Source organism: Triticum dicoccoides, chromosome 2A, assembly GCF_002162155.2.
Source record: "Triticum dicoccoides isolate Atlit2015 ecotype Zavitan chromosome 2A, WEW_v2.0, whole genome shotgun sequence".
Lineage (NCBI taxonomy): Eukaryota > Viridiplantae > Streptophyta > Magnoliopsida > Poales > Poaceae > Triticum > Triticum dicoccoides.
In genome coordinates this window covers 736,581,037-736,605,508 of record NC_041382.1, presented here as the reverse complement: position 1 = coordinate 736,605,508, position 24,472 = coordinate 736,581,037, and the positions used below count along the sequence as shown (strand labels likewise).

Sequence of the window (24,472 nt, the reverse complement as noted above, 5' to 3'; positions counted from 1 at the left end):
ACTCAGAGACTTAGCTGCAGTCAGGCACTCGCCTAAGTTTGAAAAAATCCTACCGAGTGGAGAGCAATCCTCCCACTCGGGGCCTTAGCTGCAGTCCAGTACTCGCCTAAGTTCTCCCACCCAGAGACTTAGCTGCTGTCAGGCACTCGCCTAAGTTCGAAAAATCCTACCGAGTGGAGAGCAACCCTCCCACTCGGGGGCTTAGCTGCAGTCCAGTACTCGCCTAAGTTCTTCCACCTAGAGACTTAGCCGCAGTCAGGCACTCGCCTAAGTTTGAAAAAAACCTACCGGGTGGAGAGCAATCCTCCCACTCGTGGCTTAGCTGCAGTCCAGTACTCGCCTAAGTTCTCACAAACACGTCTCAATCCTCAAGGACGACGAGGGGCAGGTCGACTGCCACCTTCTCCTGGAGAGCTTCGCCACAAATACAATGCGCGATTCATCCCGCTCTACAGTAACGAAGTACGAGTCGACTGCCACCTTCTCCTGGAGAGCTTCGCCACAAATACAATGCGCGATTCATCCCGCTCTACAATAATGAAGTACGGGTCGACTGCCCCCCCACCCTTCTCCTGGAGAGCTTCGCCACAAATACAATGTGCGCTTCGTCCCACTCTGCAGTAACAGGGTGTGGGTCGAGCGCCGCCCGCCCCTAGGGAGCTTTGCCACAAATACAAGGCATGGCTCGACTACTTCCCCCTCCTTCGGAGTTGTGCTGCGAATACAGAAAGTTGTCTCGAATAAAGGTTGGGTTCACTCAGCAGGAGATTCATAAAGATATTCAATGGTAAACCAAGTTCAGATAAAATCCTAAAGGTTCTGGATCACGGATCGAGGTACTCGGGCATGCGACCCGAAAAAGTTTAACGGTTAGAAAAACCACTCGGCATTCCGAGACAAATTTAAGGTGGGACATAAGAGTTTGTTCACTCCGCGGGAGGAGGGCTGGCAGGCTCGACGAACTCATCCAGGTCGACGCCGTCGGCTATCCGAGTGGCTGCAGCGATGAAAGTCTCCATAAAGGTTCGGAAGTCATGCTTCTGGGTGTTGGCGACCTTGATTGCTGCCAGCTTGTCTTGTCGCACCTCCTTGCAGTGGACACGAACCAAGGACAGAGCCACATCAGCGCCGCACCGAGCAGAAGACTTCTTCCACTCCTGCACACGGTCAGGGATTCCGTTAAGACGAGTCATCCGAGACTCGAGATCATTTTGGAGCATAGCCTCTGGCCAAAGTGTCGGGTCGATCCGTGACATGGCGACCTTTAATCGAGCCAAGTAGTCCACGGCACCGTCAATGCGAGATTCCAGTCGGAGCAAATTCATGGCAGCTTCATCTTTCACGGGAGAGTTGATTGGATCCAAACCTGGTTCGATCCGCCCAGTCTCCTCTTCAAAGTTCTGGCAAAACTCTGCATTCACGATCCAAGGATAAGTCAATTTTTATACACTGAGTCGACACAAGAAAAAAATCAGTCGAAACTAAATGTGCACCTTCAAGCTTGATATATAACTTCTTGGCAAGGCTCCTCAGGTAGCTCTCCAGATCGTCCCTCCTACGAGCAACGCCTTCCATCTTTTCGGTCAGGTTGAGGTTCTCCTTCTTCCAACGTGTGCACTCCCTGTTGGCTTCATTCAGAGCAGTCTTCAGCCTGGTATTCTCTTCTTCCAACTGGCCGACTGAAGCCAGCTTCTGTTCGGCCAGAGCGGTCCTGTCGTGGGCTTCCTTCTGGGCAGCAGACAAATCCTGATCCTTTTCCCCAAAGCCTCTCTCTCAATTTTTCTGCAAAGAAATGATGATTGATTCAGGAATAGCAGAAGGGGGCTCGGGCCTAAAACTGACCAATCAACAGACTTGTCTTATCGGCAGCGCCGTCTCTGACCGTCTGCAGTTCTGTCCTGGCTAGCTCCAAGTCAAGTTTCAGTTGAATCTGCTGACTTTCCAAATCAGCGAAGCGAGCTCCAAGATCACAAGATTTCTGAAACCAAAGGGGAGAAATTATTCCACAGCAAAAAACAACAAATACTAAGACTATAGTCGACTGCCCGCAGTCCACCATAGTCTCGGGGACTACACCCAGTGGGTGCACTTTGTGTGCCCCCACCGGTTCTGATCCAACTCGACCGGCCCGCCGGAGTCGAGTTCAAAAAAAAAGAGAGAGAGAGACAAAGTAGAACTCAGACCACAGTCGACTGCCAGCAGTCGACCGCGGTCTCGGGGACTACACCCAGTGGGTGCACTTTGCGTGCCCCCACCGGTTCTGATTCCAGTCGACCGGATCGAGCGGAAGAAACAAACTACTAGTTCGGTTTTACTCGACAAAATACAAAAACTACGGTCGACTGCCAGCAGTCCACCGTAGCCTCGGGGACTACACCCAGTGGGTGCACTCAGCGTGCCCCCACTAGTCCAAAAAATTCAATCGACACACCCAGTGGGTGTACAGATGAAAAGATTTTCAGAAAGAATCTTCAGATAGCATATCCTAACAGAACAAGCGGTGACCAACTAACCTGAACATTGCTCTGGAGAGCCGAGCTGGCATCATAGGCGGCTTGGCTGGCGTCCCGCACCGTCTTCATCTTCTCCATCATAATGCCCGCCTAGCATATGGCTTCCCTAGCAGCATTCACCTCGTCCTCCGGGACATGATGAGTTGCAAAAAGTGAAGGCGGGTCGACAGGGACCTGAGCAGTCGAAGAAGAAGGCAAGGCGCTCGACAGGGGCTCCGCGAAGGTAACAGAACCCCGGTTGACGTCACCAGTGTCCTGAACGACTGGTTCCGCCCTCGGCGTCGACTGCAGCGCCTCACTTACAGGAGCTCGCCTACTCTTCCTCGTCAAAGACCTCTCGGGCTCTTCATCATCATCAGGGAGGTCAATAATGTTGGGAGTTGTACAAAGTTCAAATTGCCAATATCACGTCACCCAGTGATCCACGATGCAGTTGAATCGACCAAAGAAAGATAGTATGGCAGAAATCATACCCGGATTAGAAGTGACCGCATCCTCCATCACCTCATCATCATCCCTGTAAGCTGAGGTCCCGGAAGTGGCAGCGCTAACAATTCCAAAGCTCGTCCAGTTAAAATAAGAAAAATAAACAGCGCGGAGCATCGAGTGAATACAAGGACAAACACTCACGCAGAGGCGACAGGGATATCGATCTTGATCTTCGGCAGCGCCTTCCGAGTCTTCGGTTCTGCAACTTTGGGGTGCTTTGGCGCCTTCTCAGTCGTGGTTGGTGAAGAGATCCGAGGACACTTCAAAGACTGGCCAGCCTGAGCAGTCGCCTTGTCGCGGGCACTCGGCCGATCCTGGTCAAGCTTGGATCGCCTCTCTATGCGAGGAGGCGGCTCGACTTCTTCCTCATCACTCGAGTCGTCGCTTCCTCCATCCCCTTCACCATCGGAAGTCCACCCGCCACTTTCGCCACCACTCGCCTCGCCTTCCAGAGCTTGCTCTTGCTCCCCGTTGGGCATTGAATACATTTCAATAATGGCCTGAAAGAAAGCAGGGAGAACAAAGTCAGTCGGCACAATACAGGCAGCTGCGCGAGTGAATTCAGATTACAAGCGAAAACTCAGAATCAGACCTTCTCTGGTGCATGAGACTGGTCGAATGGAGGGACTCTCCTGGCTCCCCTGGGGTTGTCCTTGTTCCCGGTAATGCTCGACAGCCACTTCTCCAGCGTGTCGTCATCGACCTCCTCCGGGTGGATCCGAGTGGAGTCTTCTAGACCCGAATACATCCACATCGGGTGGTCTCGGGCTTGGAGAGGCTGGATGCGCCGCTGAAGGAAGACCTCCAAGAGATCCATACCAGTGACCCCATCACGAATGAGCTGGACCACTCGGTTGACCAACACCTTCACGTGCGCCTTCTCCTCCGGGAGCACCTTTAAAGGGGAGGGTTTTTCCACTCGGTCCATGGTAAAGGGAGGGAGGCCAGTCGATTGCCCTGGCGTCGACTGGTCTTTGCAGTAGAACCAGGTCGACTGCCATCCGCGAACTGAATCGGGAAGAATCATGGCCGGAAAGGAGCTTTTTCCCCTCGTCTGGATGCCAAGGCCCCCACACATCTGGATCACTTGGGTCCTCTCGTCACTCGGATTAGCCTTTTTCACTGTCTGGGAGCGGCAAGTGAAAATATGCTTGAAAAGACCCCAGTGAGGTCGACAACCCAAGAAGTTCTCACACAAGGAATTGAACGCGGCAAGATAAACGATTGAGTTGGGGTAAAATGGTGGAGTTGAGCCCCAAAGAAGTTCGGAAACCCTCGGAAGAAAGGATGAGGGGGCAAGGAAAACCCACGGTCGATGTGGGTGGCAAGAAGAACGCGCTCACCCTCCCTGGGTTACGGCTCGGATTCCTTCCCCGGAAGCCGCGCCGAGTCGTAGGGGATCAGCCCTCGCTCGGCCAGGTCGTCGAGGTCCTCTTGGGAGATCCTCGAGTGGATCCAGTCGCCCTGGATCCAACCCCTCGGCAGGCCAGTCCGCGAAGAAGATCCGCCCGGCTCGTCGCCTTCCCCTTCGATTTTGCCGTCGCCTTCTTCGCCCGCTCCAGAGCCGCTGTCCTCTCCTTCACCATTATCGCCGACGAGACGCGTGTGGTGCGGTGGCGCTGGGGCGAGAACGAGCGCAGCAGAGAGGCGTGAGGAGGAGAAGAAGTAATGGGGCGCACTGTACGGGGGACTCAGGTCCAACGCCTTATATGAGGCCGCTTCCGAGTGGCTGAGAGGTAGGCCTAGATGGCTCCGTCAAATCCCGTAACGACCGCGCGAGCTATACGTGCCGAAAAAGGCGGCGCGGGGATCGAGGCGATTCCGCTCTATCCCATCTGGTTACTGCGGCCTCCCCTATCCCGCGCGCTTCCCAAAATTCGGATCCCACTAAATCCGCGGGCAGCAAACAAACTTGTCAGACTAAAAGATCTCCTCTGCACCATCACTCGGAGCCTTACAGATAAAGAAACTCACTCGACGAAGAATTAAGAATGGATCAAGGTGACTAAAAAGGAAGTTGCTGTCATCACTCGGGTCCATTGATCCAGAGCAAGATATGCTCATGGCATGAAAAACGAGTCGGAGAGGTCCTCAACTCCTTCCCCACTCAAACCTCGATCCATTCGGGGGCTAATGATGAAGATATGGACCTAGGGTTGGGTCATGGACCTGTCCTAGCTGCCCTACCCAAGGACATCTCTAGAAGAAATTGCCTTTCAATCGACTTGAAGGTGCCCCACTCGACAGACTCGAAGACACTCGACCAAGAAGCAAGCACTCGAGCAAGACCCAACCACTCGACGGTCAGGAGACCTAAAGGCGCCCCGCACACTAACAGTCAGTCATTAAGTAGCTTTTATGGTCATCATAGCACTTTATTACTAGCATTACCAGTAACGCCCTACCTTAATGTACATTGAACCCTTCGTAACATGGGCTGGCCGGGGTCCTGGCGCACTCTATATAAGCCACCCCCCTCCTCCGAGACAAGGGTTCGCACCACTGTAACTCATACACACATAATCCAGTCGACCGCCTTCGGGCTCCAAGACGTAGGGCTTTTACTTCCTCCGAGAAGGACCTGAACTCGTAAACCTTGCGTCCTTACAACCTCTTCATAGCTAAGACTTCACCTCTCCATACTTACCCCCCTACATTACTGTCAGAGTTAGAACCACGACAGGGCCAGCTCGGCATTGGCTCAAAAGCCTTCCCGAAAACACCATTGGAAGTTGGGGAGAGATCGAAGACGCTTTCCGGGCAAATTTTCAAGGGACCTATGTCCGCCCTCCGGATGCAGACGATCTAAGCCACATAACTCAACAGCCCGGAGAGTCAGCCCGGAAATTCTGGAACAGATTCCTTACTAAAAAGAATCAGATAGTCGACTGTCCGGACGCCGAAGCCCTAGCAGCTTTTAAGCATAATGTTCGAGACGAATGGCTCACCAGACACCTCGGCCAAGAAAAGCCAAGAACAACGGCCGCATTAACAAGCCTCATGACCCGCTTTTGCGCAAGAGAGGACAGCTGGCTGGCAAGATGTAGCACCAGCGACCCAAGTACATCCGAAATTAGGGATGGAAACGAAAAACCGCGACGCAACAAGGACCAGCGCCGGACTAAGGGAAGCAGATCGGAGAGCACGACAGTCAATGCCGGATTCAAAAGCTCTCGCCAGAATCAGAAAAAGCCGCCCCTCAAGGATAACAGAGACGAGCTATCCAACTTAAACAAAATCTTGGACAAGATATGTCAAATACACAGTACTCCCGGAAGCCTGCAAACCATACCCACAGAGATTGTTGGGTTTTCAAGCAATCCGGCAAACTCAACGCCGAACACAAGGGGCTCGACACACCAAGTGAAGACGATGACGAAGCCCAAAAGCAGAGCTCCAGGAAACAAAAGAATTTTCCACAAGTCAAAACAGTAAACTCACTTCACATAACAAAACGAGCGGCGCCCATAGAGATACGCGCCATACGGCCTATCCCAAAGGAGTCTCGCCACTGGTTGTTAAAACCGATCACCTTCGACCATCTGGATTACTCTAGAAGTATCCGGAACGCAAGCTGGACTGCCTTGGTATTAGATCCAATAATCGGCGGACTCCACTTTACAAATGTCCTGATGGATGGCGGCAGTGGTCTAAACCTGATATATCAGGACACAATCCGCCACATGAGGATAGACCCAACAAAAATTCGCCATAGCAAAACCTCCTTTCAAGGGGCAACGCCAGGCCCGGATGCCCATTGCATGGGTTCTCTCCGGCTAGAAGTTATGTTCGGCTTCCCCGACAACTTCCGTCGTGAAAGGCTAACCTTCCATATCGCCCCATTTTCAAGTAGCTATCAAGCACTACTGGGAGCGAAGCTTTCGCCCGCTTTAACGCAATTCCGCATTATGCATCTCTTACGCTTAAGATGCCCGGTCCACGAGGCATCATCTCATTAAAGGGAAAGCATTGAGTGTGCCTCCCGCATGGAGGATTGTGCGGCTGCCTTAACAGCCCCACAATAAAACGGCTTCACTAGCCAAAACATCTAAACAGGTCATTAAGACCACGGACACGGCTAGACGAGTCCAGCATAAAAATATCATTGATAAAGGCTTAATAGCCGTATACCCCTGTACTAGGGGCTCCGCACATATAAAATAAGAGACAATCAAGCTCAATTTTACCCATTTCAATTTATACTTTGTTTATTTAGTATAACTTCTGTTCGGCACGACCTTTCTTCAACTAAGTTCCTCTCTTTTACAGATGAACACCGTGCTACGCCCGTCTAGGATATGGCACAACGGAGACACAGGCGCAGACGTGCAGCAGGGACCCGTTCCAAGGATTCTTTTCAGATTAAGACCCTGCGTAAAACTTTTTTACTGTCTCTTGTTGATACACATCCCTTGATTTTTTTTGGTATAACCAAGGAGGAGGCTGGCGTCTTGGCATGTGGCCACGTCAGAATTTTGCGCGTACCTGGACACTAGGGGCTTATAACTAAGGGCGTTGTCCCGCCCGCCCTCATAAAGACCGAATACCTTAGGGAGTGTTCGGCGTCGTGAGTTTGGCTTTATATGCATCAGCTCCGAATCATGTCTTTGGTTAAATGTTGGGTTGCCCGGCTCCTGTGTTTTGCTGCCTTACGTTCCGCTCTATCGGCTAAGGCGGCACTAGGAGAACTACTGCGATTGTGCTCCGGTTCAGCCAGGCGAGCACCTCAGTAGAGAAAGCCGAAAACTGACTGTCATGATATAGCGTGAGACTGGTCAACCACTCGATGACTCACCGGAATCTTTAGGATTCCTCCGCATTAACGAAGGGCCATTTCCCGGCCAGGCACATACGCGCCCCGAGTTCGGGCGAGCGCAGGCGCCACCAGGGGCTATATAAGTAGCCTCACTATCAAACTCCGATGGCTAAGTGAAAGTGTTAAAGCATTATAGTCCGATTGCCTAGTTTGCTGCGCTATCACCTCCTTTGTAGGACCAAGACATTGGATCAAGTGTGAAAATGCGCCTTCTGCGAACACCCCCGCAATATTTGCATGGGGGCTGAAGCCGACGACTGCCATCTTTCAAATTATATATATATATATATATATATATATATATATATATATATATATATATATATATATATATATATATATCTTAAACGGCCTCACAGGAGGTGTTACAATACTTGAAGGCACAAGTATAAAAAGCTTCTACAATTTATCAAAACATTGTTTTACAATAACATATGCTATTTGAACATAACATCCTTCGAGAACTGCGTCTCTATCACACGAGCGCCTTGAAGAACTTCCTGAAAATAGTGCTCGACAGGTACTCAACTTTCGTCCGAATCTCGGGATGCAACAACGGTGGTCTCCATCTCCGTCCAGTATGTCTTGACCCGGGCAAGAGCCATCCGTGCTCCCTCTATGCATGCTGACCTCTTCATCGCATTAATATGCGGCACCGCACCAAGGAACTGCTGCACCAAGTTGAAATAACTTTTCGGCTCTGGCCTCTCCGGCCACAGATGGCTCATGACACACTTCATGGCGAGTCCGGACAACCTATTCAGCTCAGCCCATTCGGCCAGACGATCGGCTACTGATAGCGGACACTCTGGATTATGGAAAGACCAGAAGAGCTTTTCCACTTCGCGATCTTCTTGATCTCGAAAGTGTTTGGTCGCATCTGCAGCACTCGCTGCCAAATCCAGATAGGTGTCCGCCGTACTCCACATTCGGTCTAATGAAGCATGTTTAGGATCACAGAACTTCCTCCGCAGCATAAAGGGCTTTCCAGCCGCGATCTCTCCGGCCTGACGCAACTCCTCCTTCATAGCTCTCATCGCAGAGCGAGCATCCTTGGCATCGGCAACAGCCTTCTCCAGGTCCGTCTGTTCCGCCCGGTCTTCTTTTTCAAGAAGCTTGTAACGGTCAGCAGCGCTCTTCAGCTTCACGGCCATCTCGGCCATTTCCTTGCTTCGGCAGTGAGCAGCCTGTTCGGCTTTCAGCTCTTCAATTGCCTTCCCGGCAGCCGCATCACTTTTTTTGGCTTGCTCCTTGGCTCGGGCAATTTCCGCCCGAAGATTCTCCATGGTAGCAGCACCATCTGCATCAAGCACACATATTGTAAGATACTGGCATAAAGCTCCTCTTACCAGGTGCCACCGGAGGAATTACATACCTTGTGCCTCGTCAAGCCGCCAGTTAACAAGCGCGATGTTGGCATCTGCCACGTCAAGTTGCCGCTTTAGCTCGGCAAATTCATTAGTCCGGCTGGACGCCGGACACTTCGCCACCTACATATGAAGGCGGCATTTTAGACCTGAGGTTATGATCCTCTGCGCGCCGTCACTTTTGACAACGCACAGAGTCTCAGGGGCTACTATCTACACAGGGCGCATCTTCTTTATGCGCAACTATCAAGGAAGGGTACATTATTTTACGTACCTCAAAACCTGTCAGTAAACTCCTGACGGCCTCGTGCAATCCGCTCTCCGCGGATGAAATCCTCTCAATCACCGTACCCATCAATGCACGGTGCTCCTCTGAGATAGACGCTCGCCCTAGCAGATCCTTCAGCTCCTCCGGCCGTGCACCGGACGGTGCCGAACTCGTCTGATGGCCCTTTTCGAAGGCCGGACGCGAAGGGCTTTGGGGGCCCAGACGACTACCTTCCGACCCTGCCAGATTCGGAGAAACCCTCCGCGACGATACCTCAGGGTCGCCCGCCTCGCTAGGCGGTACGGCAAGGGGAGGCGTTCCGCTCTCCATCATCTCCGGAAGAAGGTCCCCCGAAGACGAGCTCTGCTGAGAAGGGCTGAGGTCCGAGCTACAAGGTAAATTTTTGGTTACTTTCCTCAGATATAAAGAAAGGATTTCTCTCATCTCTTAAAAAGAAAACCTCTCTCTACTTACGGCTCGGTGGAGGGCTGATCCCCTTGAGGGCATAATTCGGCCGAGGTATCCCCCGGCGTAGGACCCTCTGACGAGGATTTCTTCCCCCGCTTTGAGGCCATGGTCTCCGGGTCTTCAGAGGCGGTCCTCTTCTTCCCCTGAGGAGAGGAATTTTCGATTCCTCCCTTCCAAACAGCCTCCTTCGAGGAGGCCGTAGTTTCCTTGTCCCCTGCCTTGCTTTCCTCCAAAGGCACAATCTTCAACATCCTGACTAGCACGGGATCCGGCGTGGTCTCGGGGAGGGGAGCCGGACACCTGATTAGCTTTGCTTTCGCTATCCACTCATGTTTAAAGGACAACTCTTTTAGGGGCAAGTTTATGACAAATATACGGATAGCGAGTCCGGACACAAGGCTACTTACTTGAGTATCCGCATGGTTGTAGCTCAGACCTGCATCCTCGGTCAAGTCCGGACACATTGCTTGTGATCTGAAGAACAGTTTATACATCTCCACGGGCGTTGCGCCCATGAAATGCTGGAGAGCTCGCGGTCCCTCCGGATTAAACTCCCACAGGCGAAGGGAGCGACGTTTGCCGGGCAGGGTTCAGCGGATCAGCATGACCTGCGTCACTTTGACCAGGCTGAGGTCTCTTTCTAAGAGATCCCTGATGCGGCCCTGCAACAAGGGCACGTCCTTGGATGGCCCCCCAGTCTAGTCCTTTATTGACCCACGACGCTAGCTGTGGTGGGGGACCCGAGCGAAAGGCAGGTGGCGTCACCCACTTGGTGCCCCTAGGAGTGGTGATATAGAACCACTCTCGTTGCCATAAGCCGAGCTCCTCTTGAAAAGAGCCCTCGGGCCATGGAGCATCAGCATTCTCGCTTATAACAGCGCCTCCACACTCTGCGTGCCATCCCTCGATCATCTTCGGCTCTACTTTGAAGGTCTTGAGCCATAGTCCAAAGTGAGGAGTAACACGGAGGAAGTCTTCACACACGACGATGAATGAGGACATGTGGAGGATGGACTCCGGAGCTAAGTCGTGAAATTCCAACCCATAATAAAACATGAGCCCCCTCACGAAGGGATCCGTCTGGAAGCCTAGCCCCCGACGGAAGTGAGACATGAACACCACGCTCTCACCAGGCTTGGGAGTGGGAATGGCCTGCCCTTGAGCAGGCAACCTATGCAAGATTTCGCCGGTCAAGAACCTGGCCTCTCTCAGCCGTAGCACGTCCTCCTCCGTAACAGAGGAGGGCATCCTTCGGCCTCGAAGGTCGGAACCGGACATTGTCGAAGATCCGAAGCGCTTGAAATCTGGAGCCTTGGGTGTTGGAACTCGAGGCGAAGGGCGAACTTGTTTGAGATTGAAAGAAAGGAGTAAGACCTTGGTCTCTTTATAATAGGTTGAATACCAAGGGCCCTCCCCGTAACCGTTTGGGGCTCGCCTTTAATCGAGAAAACATGCCAACGGGCACGATTGGGTTACCCACATCCGTATTGATGAAAATCCCGTAAATAAAGGGGACACGATCTCTGCTTCGACAGGACATGCCAAGGAAACCGCCTCGCTAAACGCACTGAGGTGGGACAGTAAAAACGATTTGAATAAAGGCTTCGCCGTAGTGTGATGTCATGCTACGGAATACGTCAGCAGATTAGATTTGTGTAAATATTATTCTCTCTATGGCAATATGTGGAAACTTATTTTGCAGAGCCGGACACTATCCTTTGTGTTCAAATATGAAGTACTTGGAGGAGGAACCCGCCTTGCAATGCCAAAGACAATCTGCGCGCCTGACTCGTCGTCATTGAAGCCTGGTTCAGGGGCTACTGAGGGAGTCCTGGATTAGGGGGTGTCCGGATAGCCGGACTATACCTTCAGCCGGACTCCTGGACTATGAAGAAACAAGATTGAAGACTTCGTCCCGTGTTCGGAAGGGACTTTCCTTGGCGTGGAAGGCAAGCTTGGTGACACGGATATGTAGATTTCCTACCATTGTAACCGACTCTGTGTAACCCTAACCCTCTCCGGTGTCTATATAAACTGGAGGGTTTTAGTCCATATGGGAGAACAACAATCATACCATAAGCTAGCTTCTAGGGTTTAGCCTCCTTAATCTCGTGGTAGATCTACTCTTGCACTACTCATATCATCAATATTAATCGAGCAGGAGTAGGATTTTACCTCCATCGAGAGGGCCTGAACCTGGGTAAAAACATCGTGTCCCTTGTCTCCTGTTACCATCTGCCTAGACGCACAGTTCGGGACCCCCTACCCGAGATCCGCCGGTTTTGACACCGACATCCATTCTATACGATCAAAAGCTTTTGCAAGGTCAATTTTTATCATGAAAGCTTCCTGTTTCCAAGAATTAAGGCAGAAGGAGTGAGTAATCTCTTGAGCTATGATAATGTTGTTAGATATTCTCCTGCCTTCAATAAAAGCTTGTTGCGTAGGATGGATATAATCAGGTAAATGAGCCTTTAGCTGATTAGCAAGAGTTTTAGCAATAATTTTATAAATAACATTGCAAAGACTAATAGGCCTGTAATCAGTGGGAACAAGAGGCACTAGTTTTTTTAGGAATAAGAGCTATGTGAGTGTCATTGATATGAGATGGAAGCACACCCGAGACATAGAAATTTCTCACCATGGAAGTAACATCATCACCAATCCAGCTCTAGCTTGCAATATAAAATTCCACATTGAATCCATCTGGGCCAGGTGAAGCTCTTCTGTTCATTTCCTGTAATGTTTGCCAAATTTCCTGCTTATCTGGAATAGTATAAGTGAAGTCCTGATCTTGGTTCTGAAATGGGAACTGAGTTCCAATGAAAGGCATGCCAGTATTAGCGTTCGGAGATGAAAAAATATGCCTGAAGTAATCAACAAAAGTTTGAGCTATTTTCTCAAGGTCAAAATGAATAATATTATTTTCATCCTTAATGGAAATAATGGTATTTTTCCTCCTCCTTTTTAGTACGGCTTGGTGAAAATAAGAAGTATTTCTGTCACCATCTTTGGCCCAATCCTTTTTAGCCCTTTGACTGTAGAATTCAGTTAATCTGATCATGTTATTTTCATATTGAGAAATAAGAGAAGCCTCAAGTTTATGATCTCGAACCTCTGATGGAATCATCTGAATCTGCTGGATCTTTTGCTCCAAGGAGTTTAATTCTTGTTGGAGAGGCTTCTTTTTCCTGCACCACTTTTTAAGAGCTCCTGCAAGATGTTTAGTTCTAGCACAAAAAGGCTTATTGACAGAATTTCTCCAAACAGATTTGGCATGAGATTGAAAGTCAGATTCCATAAGCCACCAATTCTCAAATTTAAAGTCCTGCCTTGGTTTTTTGTACTGTCCATCAGTGGAGATTAAAATGGGAGCATGATCGCTAAAAATAATGGGCAAGTTGAATACATTAGTATTAGGAAAAAGCTCAGACCAGTCTGGATTCACTAAGCATCTGTCCAGTCTCTCATATATGGGCTTAGAGGAAAAACGCTTGTTAGTCCAAGTGTAGGCTGGTCCACTATAACCCAGGTCAAAGAAACCACAAATTTTCAGCATAGAATGAAAGGCATACATCCGATTAGACTTTACATAGACCGAACTTTTCTCCATGTCATACAGTATCTCATTAAGATCACCCATGCATATCATCTTTCCGGGGCTATCATAAATAAAATCAGCAATTTGATCCCATATCTGATAAGTCTGGCGATGATAGGGGTCGCCATATATACACACAAGTCCGAATTGCAATCCAGTAGCAGAATTCACCACAGTGGCCAAGATAGTATAAAAATTTGCTAGATGAACTGTAATTTGAACATTATCATTCCACATAAGCCACAATCCCGCAGATTTACCTCCAGATGGAATAACAATGCTATTATTCATATGAAAACGTGAATTAAGATCGGAGGACTTAACCTTTGATGATTTAATTTCAGAAATGAAGGCCACCTGTGCTTTTGTGGAGTGAATGAGTCTGCCAAGGAAGAGCATTTTGTGGTTCATGAGGCCTCTGCCCATGCCTCGACAGTTCCACGCAATGAACTTCATGTGAGCTTAAGTACCTTATAAAGCCTTGCGCCAGTCCTCCAGCAGCCTGTCCAACTTGATAACTTCTCCAATCTGACTAGCAAAGGAACTCAACAGCAGCACCTGGGGCGGGGTGTGTGGGGGGGGAGGGGAAGGAAGAGATCGGATCCAGAGGGGAAAAGGGGGTGGAGGGAAGTCGAGGCTACTGAGGTGTGCTCGGCGAGGAGAACCAAGATGGATCCGGTCCTGCCGACCAAGATTCCGGCTGAGAAGATAACAAGATCTGGGATTGAGCAGCGGCAGATATGATTGGGGATGGGAAAACAGATTGGAGAACAGGAAGATTAGCTCAAGAGGATTAACGGAAGGAGAGACGAGATCAAAGGAAGAGGGAAATCGGCATCACGCCAGTCACCGGCATTCGCCGGAAAGTCTCCACGGTGGGTAAGTCTCTCGAAAGCTCGAGGAATCTCATACAAGGATTCTCCCGTCGGAAAGCAAAAGCACTTGAATAATGGCACGATAGAAAATGATTGACCAGCCAACTAATCCGTGGTTGGATGGTTAGATGAACAGTGATACCTCTAACCTTTTTGTGCGTGTTCTACCTTCATCTCATATTTATTTCCGAATTACTGCAGGATTTTCGACGATACACGTTCAGTCGGAGGGGACATTCCCGTTGAGTACAAAACGTCTTTAATGACTTCGTTAATCTCAGGATGATATGCCGTCACAGTCTCTCGTAGATGCTCACAGGGATAGGGCGTGTGTTCGCAGGAGTGAGTGTACACGTGTATATATGAGTGTATGCGTCTGTACCATGTTTAAAAGAAAAATGGTTAACCAAATGCACGTATTTTTTGCGAAATTTGACCAAATGCACGTGGCACTCGGTCCTAGGCTGGCCCACTTTGGCGTTCCGTCGAGCGCTCCTCTAAGCGATTTTCTTTCCTTCCTTCTGGTTCATTGGTTTTCCATTTGTTTTCTATGAAAATACCAGTTGCTTGATTTGTTTTGACAGATTTGCATTAAAAATAATTAAAAAAAACATTTTCAGCTGTTTAGAATTGTATTAGAGAATTTTAAAGTGTCTATGTTTTTTAAAATACAAAAAATAGGAAATTTTCATGTTAGAAAATTATCTAATTAGATTTTTTTAATTTTAAAAATTTACCAACTTTTAATTTTTGTTGTAAAATCCTTAAGTGTATTTCTTAAATATGTGCGTATACTTTAAAAAATGTTGGCGAATTTAAAAATGTTACCAAATGTTAGAAAAATCATAATTTTTAAGGATAAAAATTAAAGTTATAGAAAATATAAAAATAGAAAAATAAATAGAATAAAAAACCAAAAAGTCGGTGAAAAGAACATAGAAAATGCCAGAAAAAATTCCGTTCACGTATAAAGAAGAAGAAACTGACCCAAACTTAAGTCTCTAGTTGGGCTGGCCCAAGCTTGTGCAGTTTTTCATTCTTAGCCTGAGCCTTTTTGATCCGGTGCGCGGCCAGGCTGAGCCTGAGACGGAATATACTCCCTCCGTCCTGAAATACTTGTCGAAGAAATGCATAAAAATGAATGTATCTAGAACTAAAGTACGTCTAGATACATCCATTCCTCCGACAAGTATTTCCGAACGAAGGGAGTATAATCATCCCATTCTCACTCCTCTCAAAGGAAAAAAAACAGAGAGCATATCCCACTCGGACCTGCCTCTCTAGAAACCCTAAGTTACAAAAAGAGTGAGCGGCGGTAGAACACACACAAAAAGAGCGAGCGGCGGCGGGCGGCGGAGTGTGGAAAGTCGAGGTGACGGCGCCTCGTGAGATGGCGACGGAAGGGGACTCCGGCAAGTCTATGGAGCGGCAGTCTGAAGCTCTTTCTCGATCCCCTTAGATCCAGAGTAAGGTTCCAGTTCGTCCTCCTCGTAACATTAAGAAGGGCGAGCCCATGGATCGAGCCGTCTCTTCCCAGGAACGCAGACTCTTGAGTGGTCTGATCGCGAAACTGGATACAGAGGAGGCAAATCTGAGGGAGGAGATTAATAATTTAAGGATGAAGGTGGTGAAGGAGGGGGCTGAAACGACAAGTGGGGAGGGGTTTTCATTGGCGCTTGGGAAACCTGCGTTATGGATCGCCCTCGACGGATACAGACATGAACAATATAGGCTCAGGTCTGCTAAGAAGCGAGGCATAACACCTGATTTGGTGGCAAAATATCCTGAATTAGGCAGCGTGGCGGCTAAAGTGAGGAACAGCCCAAGGATATGGTTCTGGGGACGCAACAGCAGCCTAAGGATATGGCAAACAAGTCTGGCATATTGGATGGTGGTGGTGACGATAGAGGCAAATCTCCTGTCTTAGAGGAGCAGGTGCCAATAGCCGACTGGAAATTCAAACCAGAGATGGAGGTGGATTCAGTGACAGACACCAATGAATCACCGAGGGATTTTTCCATAGTAGTAAACACGGATGAGTCGCCGACGGATTCTATCATATTAAATACAGATGAGTCGCCGACACTAGAACCAGTTCTTTCTTGTGTCCCTGATATCCAGTCTCAGGATGAGTCATCCACACTCCAGCCAGTTCTTTGTTGCGGCCCTGATATCCAGTCTAAGGTTCATGTCCTTCCTCTTCCTCCTCATTTCAGGAAGCAGGAGGATCCAGTTCTCCCTCCTAAGCATCTCTTACAATAACAGAAGCAACCATCTGTGCATAACCACCATGAGATTTGTCCGCAAGGTACCAATGACGATGTGGCGACAACCTTGGGGCCCTGGTTCCAGAATTTGGACTTGTCCGTATCCAAATTGGTGGAATTGGACAGAGGCGAATCCCTCTCGGAGGAACAGGTCAAATTTCTGGAGACCCAGCAGCTGCCCAGGGATATGGAAAACAAGTTAGACATATTGGATGGTGGTGGTGATGAGACAGAGGTTAAGATGGGCAGAGGCAAATCTCTCAAAGAGAAACAAGTCATGGTTCTGGAGACCCAGCAGCAGCCGATGGATGTGGTAAACAAGTTAGACAAATTGGATGGTGGTGCTAATGAGCCAGAGGTTGAGATGGACGGACGCAAATCCCTCTTGGTGGAACAGGTCGAGGATATGGCAAACAAGTCGCACATATCACTCTCGGAGGAAAGGGAAACCTGGAAGCAGCAGCAGTCTATACTCTTTTCAAAGCTCGAATCATGTGTGCAGGTGCTCAAAGAGGTGATGGAGGCAGGCAGAGGCGCGGTCAACTTCTACCCTGAGATGCAGATTGAAGAGTTGTCAGCAGTGTATCACAGGACAAGTGAAGCAATTCGTAACTTGCACTTTCTTTTAAAGAGTATACCTAATTGGGTGTGGGATGAGGTGGAGGGGAAGCAAATGGCCAAGGCAGGAATGGAAGTCAGAGCGAAACCCTTCATGGAGAAGCAGGTGATTGGTCCATTGCCTCGTGAGACGGATATGGAAGGGGGATCCAGGAAGCAGCAGCAGTCTCAACTTCTTCCTTGTGGCCTTCAGATTCAGAGTAATGATCAGTCTCTTGGCAGTAAGAAGGGGAAACACGGGGGTTGTAAGAAGGGGAAACATGAGGGGCATAAGAAGGGGAAATAAAGGGTTTGTGCTGCTGCTCCATCCATGGATTTTGAGATGGAAGAGGAATCCGGGAAGCAGCAGCAGCTGCCAAGATTTCTTCCCCATGGCTCTGACATCCATAGTAGTGATCAACACATGATCGACCTGAAGGTTGACAAGCAGAAGCAGATGACTGAGGTTGAGATCGACAAGCAGAAGCCGATGACCGAGGTCAAGATGGACAAGCAGAAGCAGACGACCAAGGTTGAGATGGACATACGGAAGCAGATGGCCGAGGTCGAGATGGACGATATGGACATAGGCAAATCAGTCCAGGAATTAACCATGGAGAAGGAGGAGATAGCCGCTGAGGAAGAGGATTTTTCTTGCTACAGAAGGGCCTGGGAATCTAGACGGGGACCCGATGGGTGCAGTTTCTTCGAAGACACGAGTGAGTTGACATGCATGCACTTTTAATTTTCTTTAGGTAGCTAGTTTTCAATTCCTCCCATCCTTTTACCTTTGGTTGATCGATCTTCCTTGTACAAGCGGCAAGGGAATATATTTGCCCTTTTGCTTATCTAAGACTAGTTCATGTTTGATTTCTAACACATGCTTCTCCTTGGTGCTTGCATGCAGCACAATTGAGCTCCATGCACTTCACACACTTGACACCTAAACCCAGCTTAGACGATGCTATCGTCGCGGAGACCTTGCAGATCCTCTCCATCAAATTGCCATTGTCTGTGTATGGTGTGGTTGCTGCTCGGGACAGTGTCGATAACAATCGCAACCTTCTCTTCGCGCACAGTAGGATAGCGCCCCAAAGAATCAGGCAACACGTACGTATAGTATCTTTGCTTTCATTTTTTTGGGGGTATATTTCTTCACATGTCTCCCTGAGTTTTTTTTTTCATCTCTTGTTGATTAGTAGTTAACCGGGTGATTGACGAATGCTTGCAGAATCCATATTTGCGCTTGATTGGGCCGTCTCGTGCAATTCTCTGCAGAGACCCTGTTCGCTTTGAAATTCAGCTAAAAGTTGAACGTGGAGCAGTGTCTCGAGATAGAGCATTGATCAGCGCAACTCGCGATTTCTACGTTCGTCATCCTGGTGTGCATACCATCTGCTTCGAGAACCACTTCTGCAAAATAGAGTTATGCGTCGAGCGGCTTGTGGAGACGATCCAGGCCACGATCTGCAGTGTCCGTGTTGTTAAACAGGGGACACGGCAGCGTGTTGAAAGTCGATGCCGAGTTTCTTGCTCGACAACATCATACTCACGCAAGATCATCGATGGTAAACCTACTTATGTTGCTAATGCCCCATCTGGTGAAGTTGTGCTGCTTGATCGTTTAAAAAAACCAATGCCCAGTGGTTCAGAGGGCTACCTTGATCTGTCGAGGCGTGTGGTCTCTGTAGAGCATGAAGGCAGCCTGAAAGTTGTCGTACAGACTTGCTCGTCATCCGGTGATATCATCGCAGAAGGACATGTCTCCTTGGCATCCGAATATTTTGGCTTCAGCCAGAAGAAATTTAACGTTGATGATGCTGAGCTGGAGGTAACCGTTGCTTGGTCCCTCCTTGTTGTGGACAAGGATGATATCTTGAGACCGGTGGCTGTTTGAAACCTCCGAGCACTGCTCACGCGGAGGCAATGTATTTATCTGAGGATCCCGGCTGGACAGGGCTGTGTGTCCATTCGGCTTGTTGAAGTGTGCTATCGGTTAGCTACATAGTATATCTGAGATGTCCAACTGTCGATTTTGGGCATCGACTATATATAATATAACTTATGTTGTGCGAGTTGACCCTGACTTCAAAGTTAATGTTTTGTTGTGTGATTGGTGTAGTATATATAACTCATGCTATCAGACTATTTTATTATCGACTGTAACTTTACAGTTATGTTGTCAACTGTATTTTGTCTTGTCTGGTTTTTGTGTATGTGTATTGTTGTCTTAGCACATTTGTTCTGGTAGCACTTTGAACGGTTCATACAATTCTTTCGGAAACACTAATATGACATCAGATTTTTGGCGGTTTAGAGATCGCGAGCGCAAATCTTGCCGCATAGGCCCTGCCATGTCACGATTTTCAGTCATTCGGTCGTGAACTCGTGATAGCATAGGCCCTGCCACGTCATGATTTTCAGTCGTTCGGTAGTGAACTCGTCATATGTCTCAGCGCGATATTGCCCAACGTAGACATATTCTCATTTTTTGTCGGTTTAGTGTTTGCTCGGACCCATTTATGTCTTAAATTTGTGTTAGATTTAGGTCGGAGCTGGACACAAACCAGAGGTATTCTCTGTCCATTCGCATAACCTTTTTTTCTCTCTTTTCTATCTGCCATGCTCGCCGTTCCGCGCTCGGCGTGCCGTCCGCGCCGTGCTGGCCGTGCCTCGTCTCGCCTACGCGCTTCTCCACGCTCACCCTGCTGCGCCGCGCCTCTCTCTCCCCCTCGCCCTAAGCCGCGCTCGCCATGCCATGTCGCCCCCGTCGTGTCGTGCCTCGTCGCGCTGGTGTGCGGTTTGAGCTCGACCGCCGACGTGCTCCTCCGAGCTCGACCTGCCGCGTCACGCCTCCCCTCCCCGCTCGCCCTGGCCACGCCGCGCCGCTCGCGGACCTCAGAGGAGCAACTCGCCTATTGCTGCTGCCGGTCTCCCCGCTCACGGCCAAGATGCAGCGTGCAACGACCTTCCAGTGCCGCGCCGAGCCGGGCAAGCCACCGCACCCCGACCTCGCGGCGCCGCTCCTTCTCGACTATGATGCGGTCGTCCCTCCCCTGTCGTCCCGACCATGGTCAACGTGCACCGGCGCCGTTCCTCGCTGCGAGCTCCGATTGCTAGGTGTTGATGAAGTGTTGGAGCGGACACGTCACAAAATGGAGCAGCACCGTTGGGTACGAAAACTAAACACTTTTGCTCTTATTTTGGACTCTAATTTGCATGATTTGAATGGAACTAACCCAGACTGATGTTGTTTTCAGCAGAATTGCCATGGTGTTCTTTTTGTGCAGAAATAAAAGTTCTCGGACTGAGCTGAAACTTTACGGAGATTATTTCCAGAATATATAAAAATACCGGCACAGAAAAATACCAGAGGGGGGCCACCAAGGCGCCGCAAGCATAGGGGGCGCGCCTAGCAGGCTTGTGGGCCCCTGGCAACTCGCGCAACCCTAACTCCAACTCCATAAGTATCTATTTGTCCAGAAAAAAATCAAAGAGAAGGAATCATCACGTTTTACGATACGAAGCAACTGCCATTATCTCCTGTTCTTCATCGGGAGGGCTGATCTGAAGTCCGTTCGGGGCTCCGAAGAGGGGTATTCGGCACCGTCGTCATCATCAACCATCCTCCATCATCAATTTCATGATGCTCACCGCAGGGAGTGAGTAATTCATTTGTAGGCTTACTAGACGATGATGGGTTGGATGAGATTTATCATGTAATTGAGTTAGTTTTCTTAGGGCTTGATCTCTAGTATTCATTATGTTCTGATATTGATGTTGCTATGACTTTGCTATGTTTAATGCTTGTCACTAGTGCCCGAGTGCCATGATTTCATATCTGAACCATTTTTTTCATGAATATATTTGTGTTGTTGATCCTATCTTGCAAGTTGTATGCACCTATTACGTGTTATGATCCGCATACCCTAAGATGACAATAATTGAGATTCTTTTCGGTGATTACCGTAGTTTGAGGAGTTCATGTATATATTCACTATGTGTTAATGCTTTGTTCTGGTTCTCTGTTAAAAGGAGGCCTTAATATCCCTTAGATTTTCTTATGGACCCCGCTGCGACGGAGGGGTAGGACAAAAGATGCCATTCAAGTTCTCATTACAAGCACGCATGACTATATACAGAATACACGCCTACATTATATTGATGAATTGGAGCTAATTCTGTCTCGCCCAAGGTTATGACTGTTACATGATGAATGTCATCCAACATAATTATGCACCATCGATCCAATGGCTACGATTTTCTCATATTGGTTTTTGCTAAGTTACTTTCGTCACTGTCGCTGTTACAATTACTATAAAACTGCTACTGTTACCGTTACTATTGCTACCGTTACCGCTGCTATCAAACTATCGTACTAATGTGCTACTGATCACTTTGCTGCAGATATTTAGTTCTCCAGGTATGGTTGAATTGACAACTCAACTTCTAATACTTGCAAATATTCTTTGGCTCCCCTGGTGTCGAATCAATAAATTTGAGTTGAATACTCTACCCTTGAAAACTGTTGCGATCTCCTATACTTGTGGGTTATCAAGACCTTTTTTGGCGCCATTGCCGGTGACCATAGCCCTATTTGCTGAGTCATTTGGGATTTATATATGTTGATCACTATGAAGACGAGGGGAGGTAAGGAATTGCCATCTAGCTCTGCACCTGATTCACCTTGTATTTTGAATAGGCTCGCGACAGCACCACCTGCTGTTAATTCTGATATATAGCAAGTAATTGATGATGCTACTTCTGCTATGAATGATGCTTATGATGATTCTAGTACTATGCTTGATGAAACTGTGCCACTAGGTGAATTTTTTTATGAACAACTTCCTAAAGCTAAACAAACCGAAAATGCTAAAACTGATGAGAATTATGATTCACCTATTAGAACTAGCTCTCCTAGAATTCAAATGCCTAAGGTACCTGAGGGTTATGTTATGGATGGGGAGATAGCCAGAGAATTTCTTGCTTTTAATGATAGAGAAGATTTAAGAAACTACTATGTAAGCTTAAAGAAAATAATCTATGATGAAGAAAATGAAGCATGATCCTAAGTTTGCTATTCTCCGTTCTTTGTTACTGATAAGGATTATGAATTCTCTGTCAATCTTGAGTTAATTAATTTAGTTGAATCTGATCCTTTTCACGGTTATGAAACTAAAACTGCCGCGGCACACCTTACTAAATTAAATGATATAGCCACCCTCTTTGCTCATGAGGAAAAGATTCGCTACTACTATATTCTTAAGTTGTTTCCTTTCTTGTTAAAGGGTGATGTTAAGATATGGTTTAATACTCTTGCTCCTGGTTGTGTGCGTAGTCCCCAGGATATGACATATTACTTCTCTGAAAAATATTTTCCAGCTCATAAGAAACAAGCTGCCTTACAGGAAATATTTAACTTTGTGCAAATTAAAGAAGAGGATCTCCCTCAAGCTTGCGGGAGGCTTCTCCAGTCACTTAATGTAGGATCGAAAGTATGTCTAGAGGGGGGGGGGGTGATTATACTACTTGACCAAATAAAAATCTAGCCTTTTCCCAATTTTAAGTCTTTGCAGATTTTAGCAACTTAGCACAAGTCAAGCAATCAACCTACACATGCAATTCTAAGAGTATAGCAACGGAATGTAAATCATTGAATATGAAGGTAAAGAGGAGGAGTTTAGAGGGAGCAAACGCAATGTAGACATGAAGATTTTTGGCGTGGTTCCGATAGGTGGTGCTATCGTGCATCCACGTTGATGGAGACTTCAACCCACGAAGGGTAACAGCTGCATGAGTCCTTGGAGGGCTCCACCCAAGAAGGCTCCACGAAGAAGCAACCTTGTCTATCCCACCATGGCCATTGCCCACGAAGGACTTTCCTCACTAGGGTAGATCTTCACAAAGTAGGCGATCTCCTTGCCCTTACAAACTCCTTGGTTCAACTCCATAATCTTGACGGAGGCTCCCAAGTGACACCTAACCAATCTAGGAGACACCACTCTCCAAAAGGTACTAGATGGTGTGTTGATGATGACCTCCTTGCTCTTGTGCTTCAAATGATAGTCTCCCAACACCCAACTCTCTCTCACAGATTTGGATATGGTGGAAAGATGATTTGAGTGAAAAGCAATTTGGGGAAGGCTAGAGATCAAGATTCTTCTGGTAGGAATGGAATATCTTGGTCTCAACACATGAGTAGGTGGTTCTCTCTCAGAAAATGAGTAATGGAAGTGTAGGTTCGTTCTGATGGCTCTCTCCAGGACTGAAGAGTGGGTGGAGGGGTATATATAGCCTCCAGACAAAATCTAACCGTTACACACAATTCACCAAACTCAGTGGGACTGAATAGTTAAACTCAGTCAGACCGATTTAGTTCAAAATTTGAACGTTAGGTTTTTCGGTGGGACCGATACGATCAACTCGGTGGGGCCGATTTCGTTAGGGTTAGGGCATAACGTAATCTCGGTGAGATCGATCACATGATCTCGGGGAGACCAATTTCAGTAAAAGGCAAACAGAGAGTTGGTCAGGCAAACTCGGTGGGACCAATTCGCTCATTTCGGTGAGACCGAAACGTTACGAAAGGGAAATAGAGAGTTTGCATTGCTAACTCGGTGGGACCGATCGCTCACTTCGGTTAGACCGAAACATTACGAAGGGAAACAGAGAGTTAGCAATTCCATCTCGGTGAGACCGAGATCCCTATCGGTGAGACCGAACTGATTAGGGTTTCTGGCTATGGCTATGTCAAATGAACTCGGTGGCGCCGGATGAATCAAATTGGTGGGGCCGAGTTTGACTTTAGGTTTAGGACAAATGTGGAATGTGAGAAGTAGCTGAGGGTTTTGGAGCATATCACTAAGCATTTTGAGCAAGCAAGCCATTAAGAAACACCTCATCCCCTTTTAATAGTATTGGCTTTTCCTATGGACTCAATGTGATCTTTGATCACTAAAATGAAAATGTAGAGTCTTGAGCTTTTGCCAATGTGTGTCCTTAGTATTTTGAGGGGTCCACATATCTAGTCCATGCCATGCCAATCATTGAACTTTCTGAAATGATCATCTTGAAAGAGTATTAGTTCAATGAGCTATATGTTGTTAAGAATTACCAAAACCACCCAAGGATAGTTGCACTTTCAATCTCCCCCTTGTTGGTAATTGATGACAACATATAGATCAAAGCTTCGACAAATGATAATAAGAATG

General features: G+C 48.1%; 2 protein-coding genes across 3 annotated transcripts in view; one reads left to right on the top strand and one right to left on the bottom strand.

Annotated features, from left to right (window-relative positions):
* LOC119356771 overlaps window positions 1–14,418 on the bottom strand; it is a 26,353-nt gene extending 11,935 nt beyond the window's left edge. For both annotated transcript variants that reach the window (XM_037623750.1, XM_037623751.1), the window contains exons 1-2: window positions 13,037–14,418; window positions 12,563–12,733 (exon numbers count right to left, since the gene is read on the bottom strand). In XM_037623750.1, the coding sequence (XP_037479647.1) occupies window positions 12,593–12,733; window positions 13,037–13,978 (1,083 nt within the window). In that variant the 5' untranslated portion in view covers window positions 13,979–14,418 and the 3' untranslated portion in view covers window positions 12,563–12,592. The remainder of the gene's footprint in view (window positions 1–12,562; window positions 12,734–13,036) is intronic.
* Window positions 14,419–18,105: 3,687 nt separating this feature from the next.
* On the top strand, window positions 18,106–19,374 carry LOC119352150. The gene is made up of 2 exons (XM_037618874.1): window positions 18,106–18,371; window positions 18,493–19,374. The coding sequence occupies exons 1-2, from the start codon at window positions 18,183–18,185 to the stop codon at window positions 19,156–19,158; spliced, it is 855 nt and encodes a 284-aa protein (XP_037474771.1). The 5' UTR covers window positions 18,106–18,182; the 3' UTR covers window positions 19,159–19,374.
* Window positions 19,375–24,472: the final 5,098 nt, after the last annotated feature.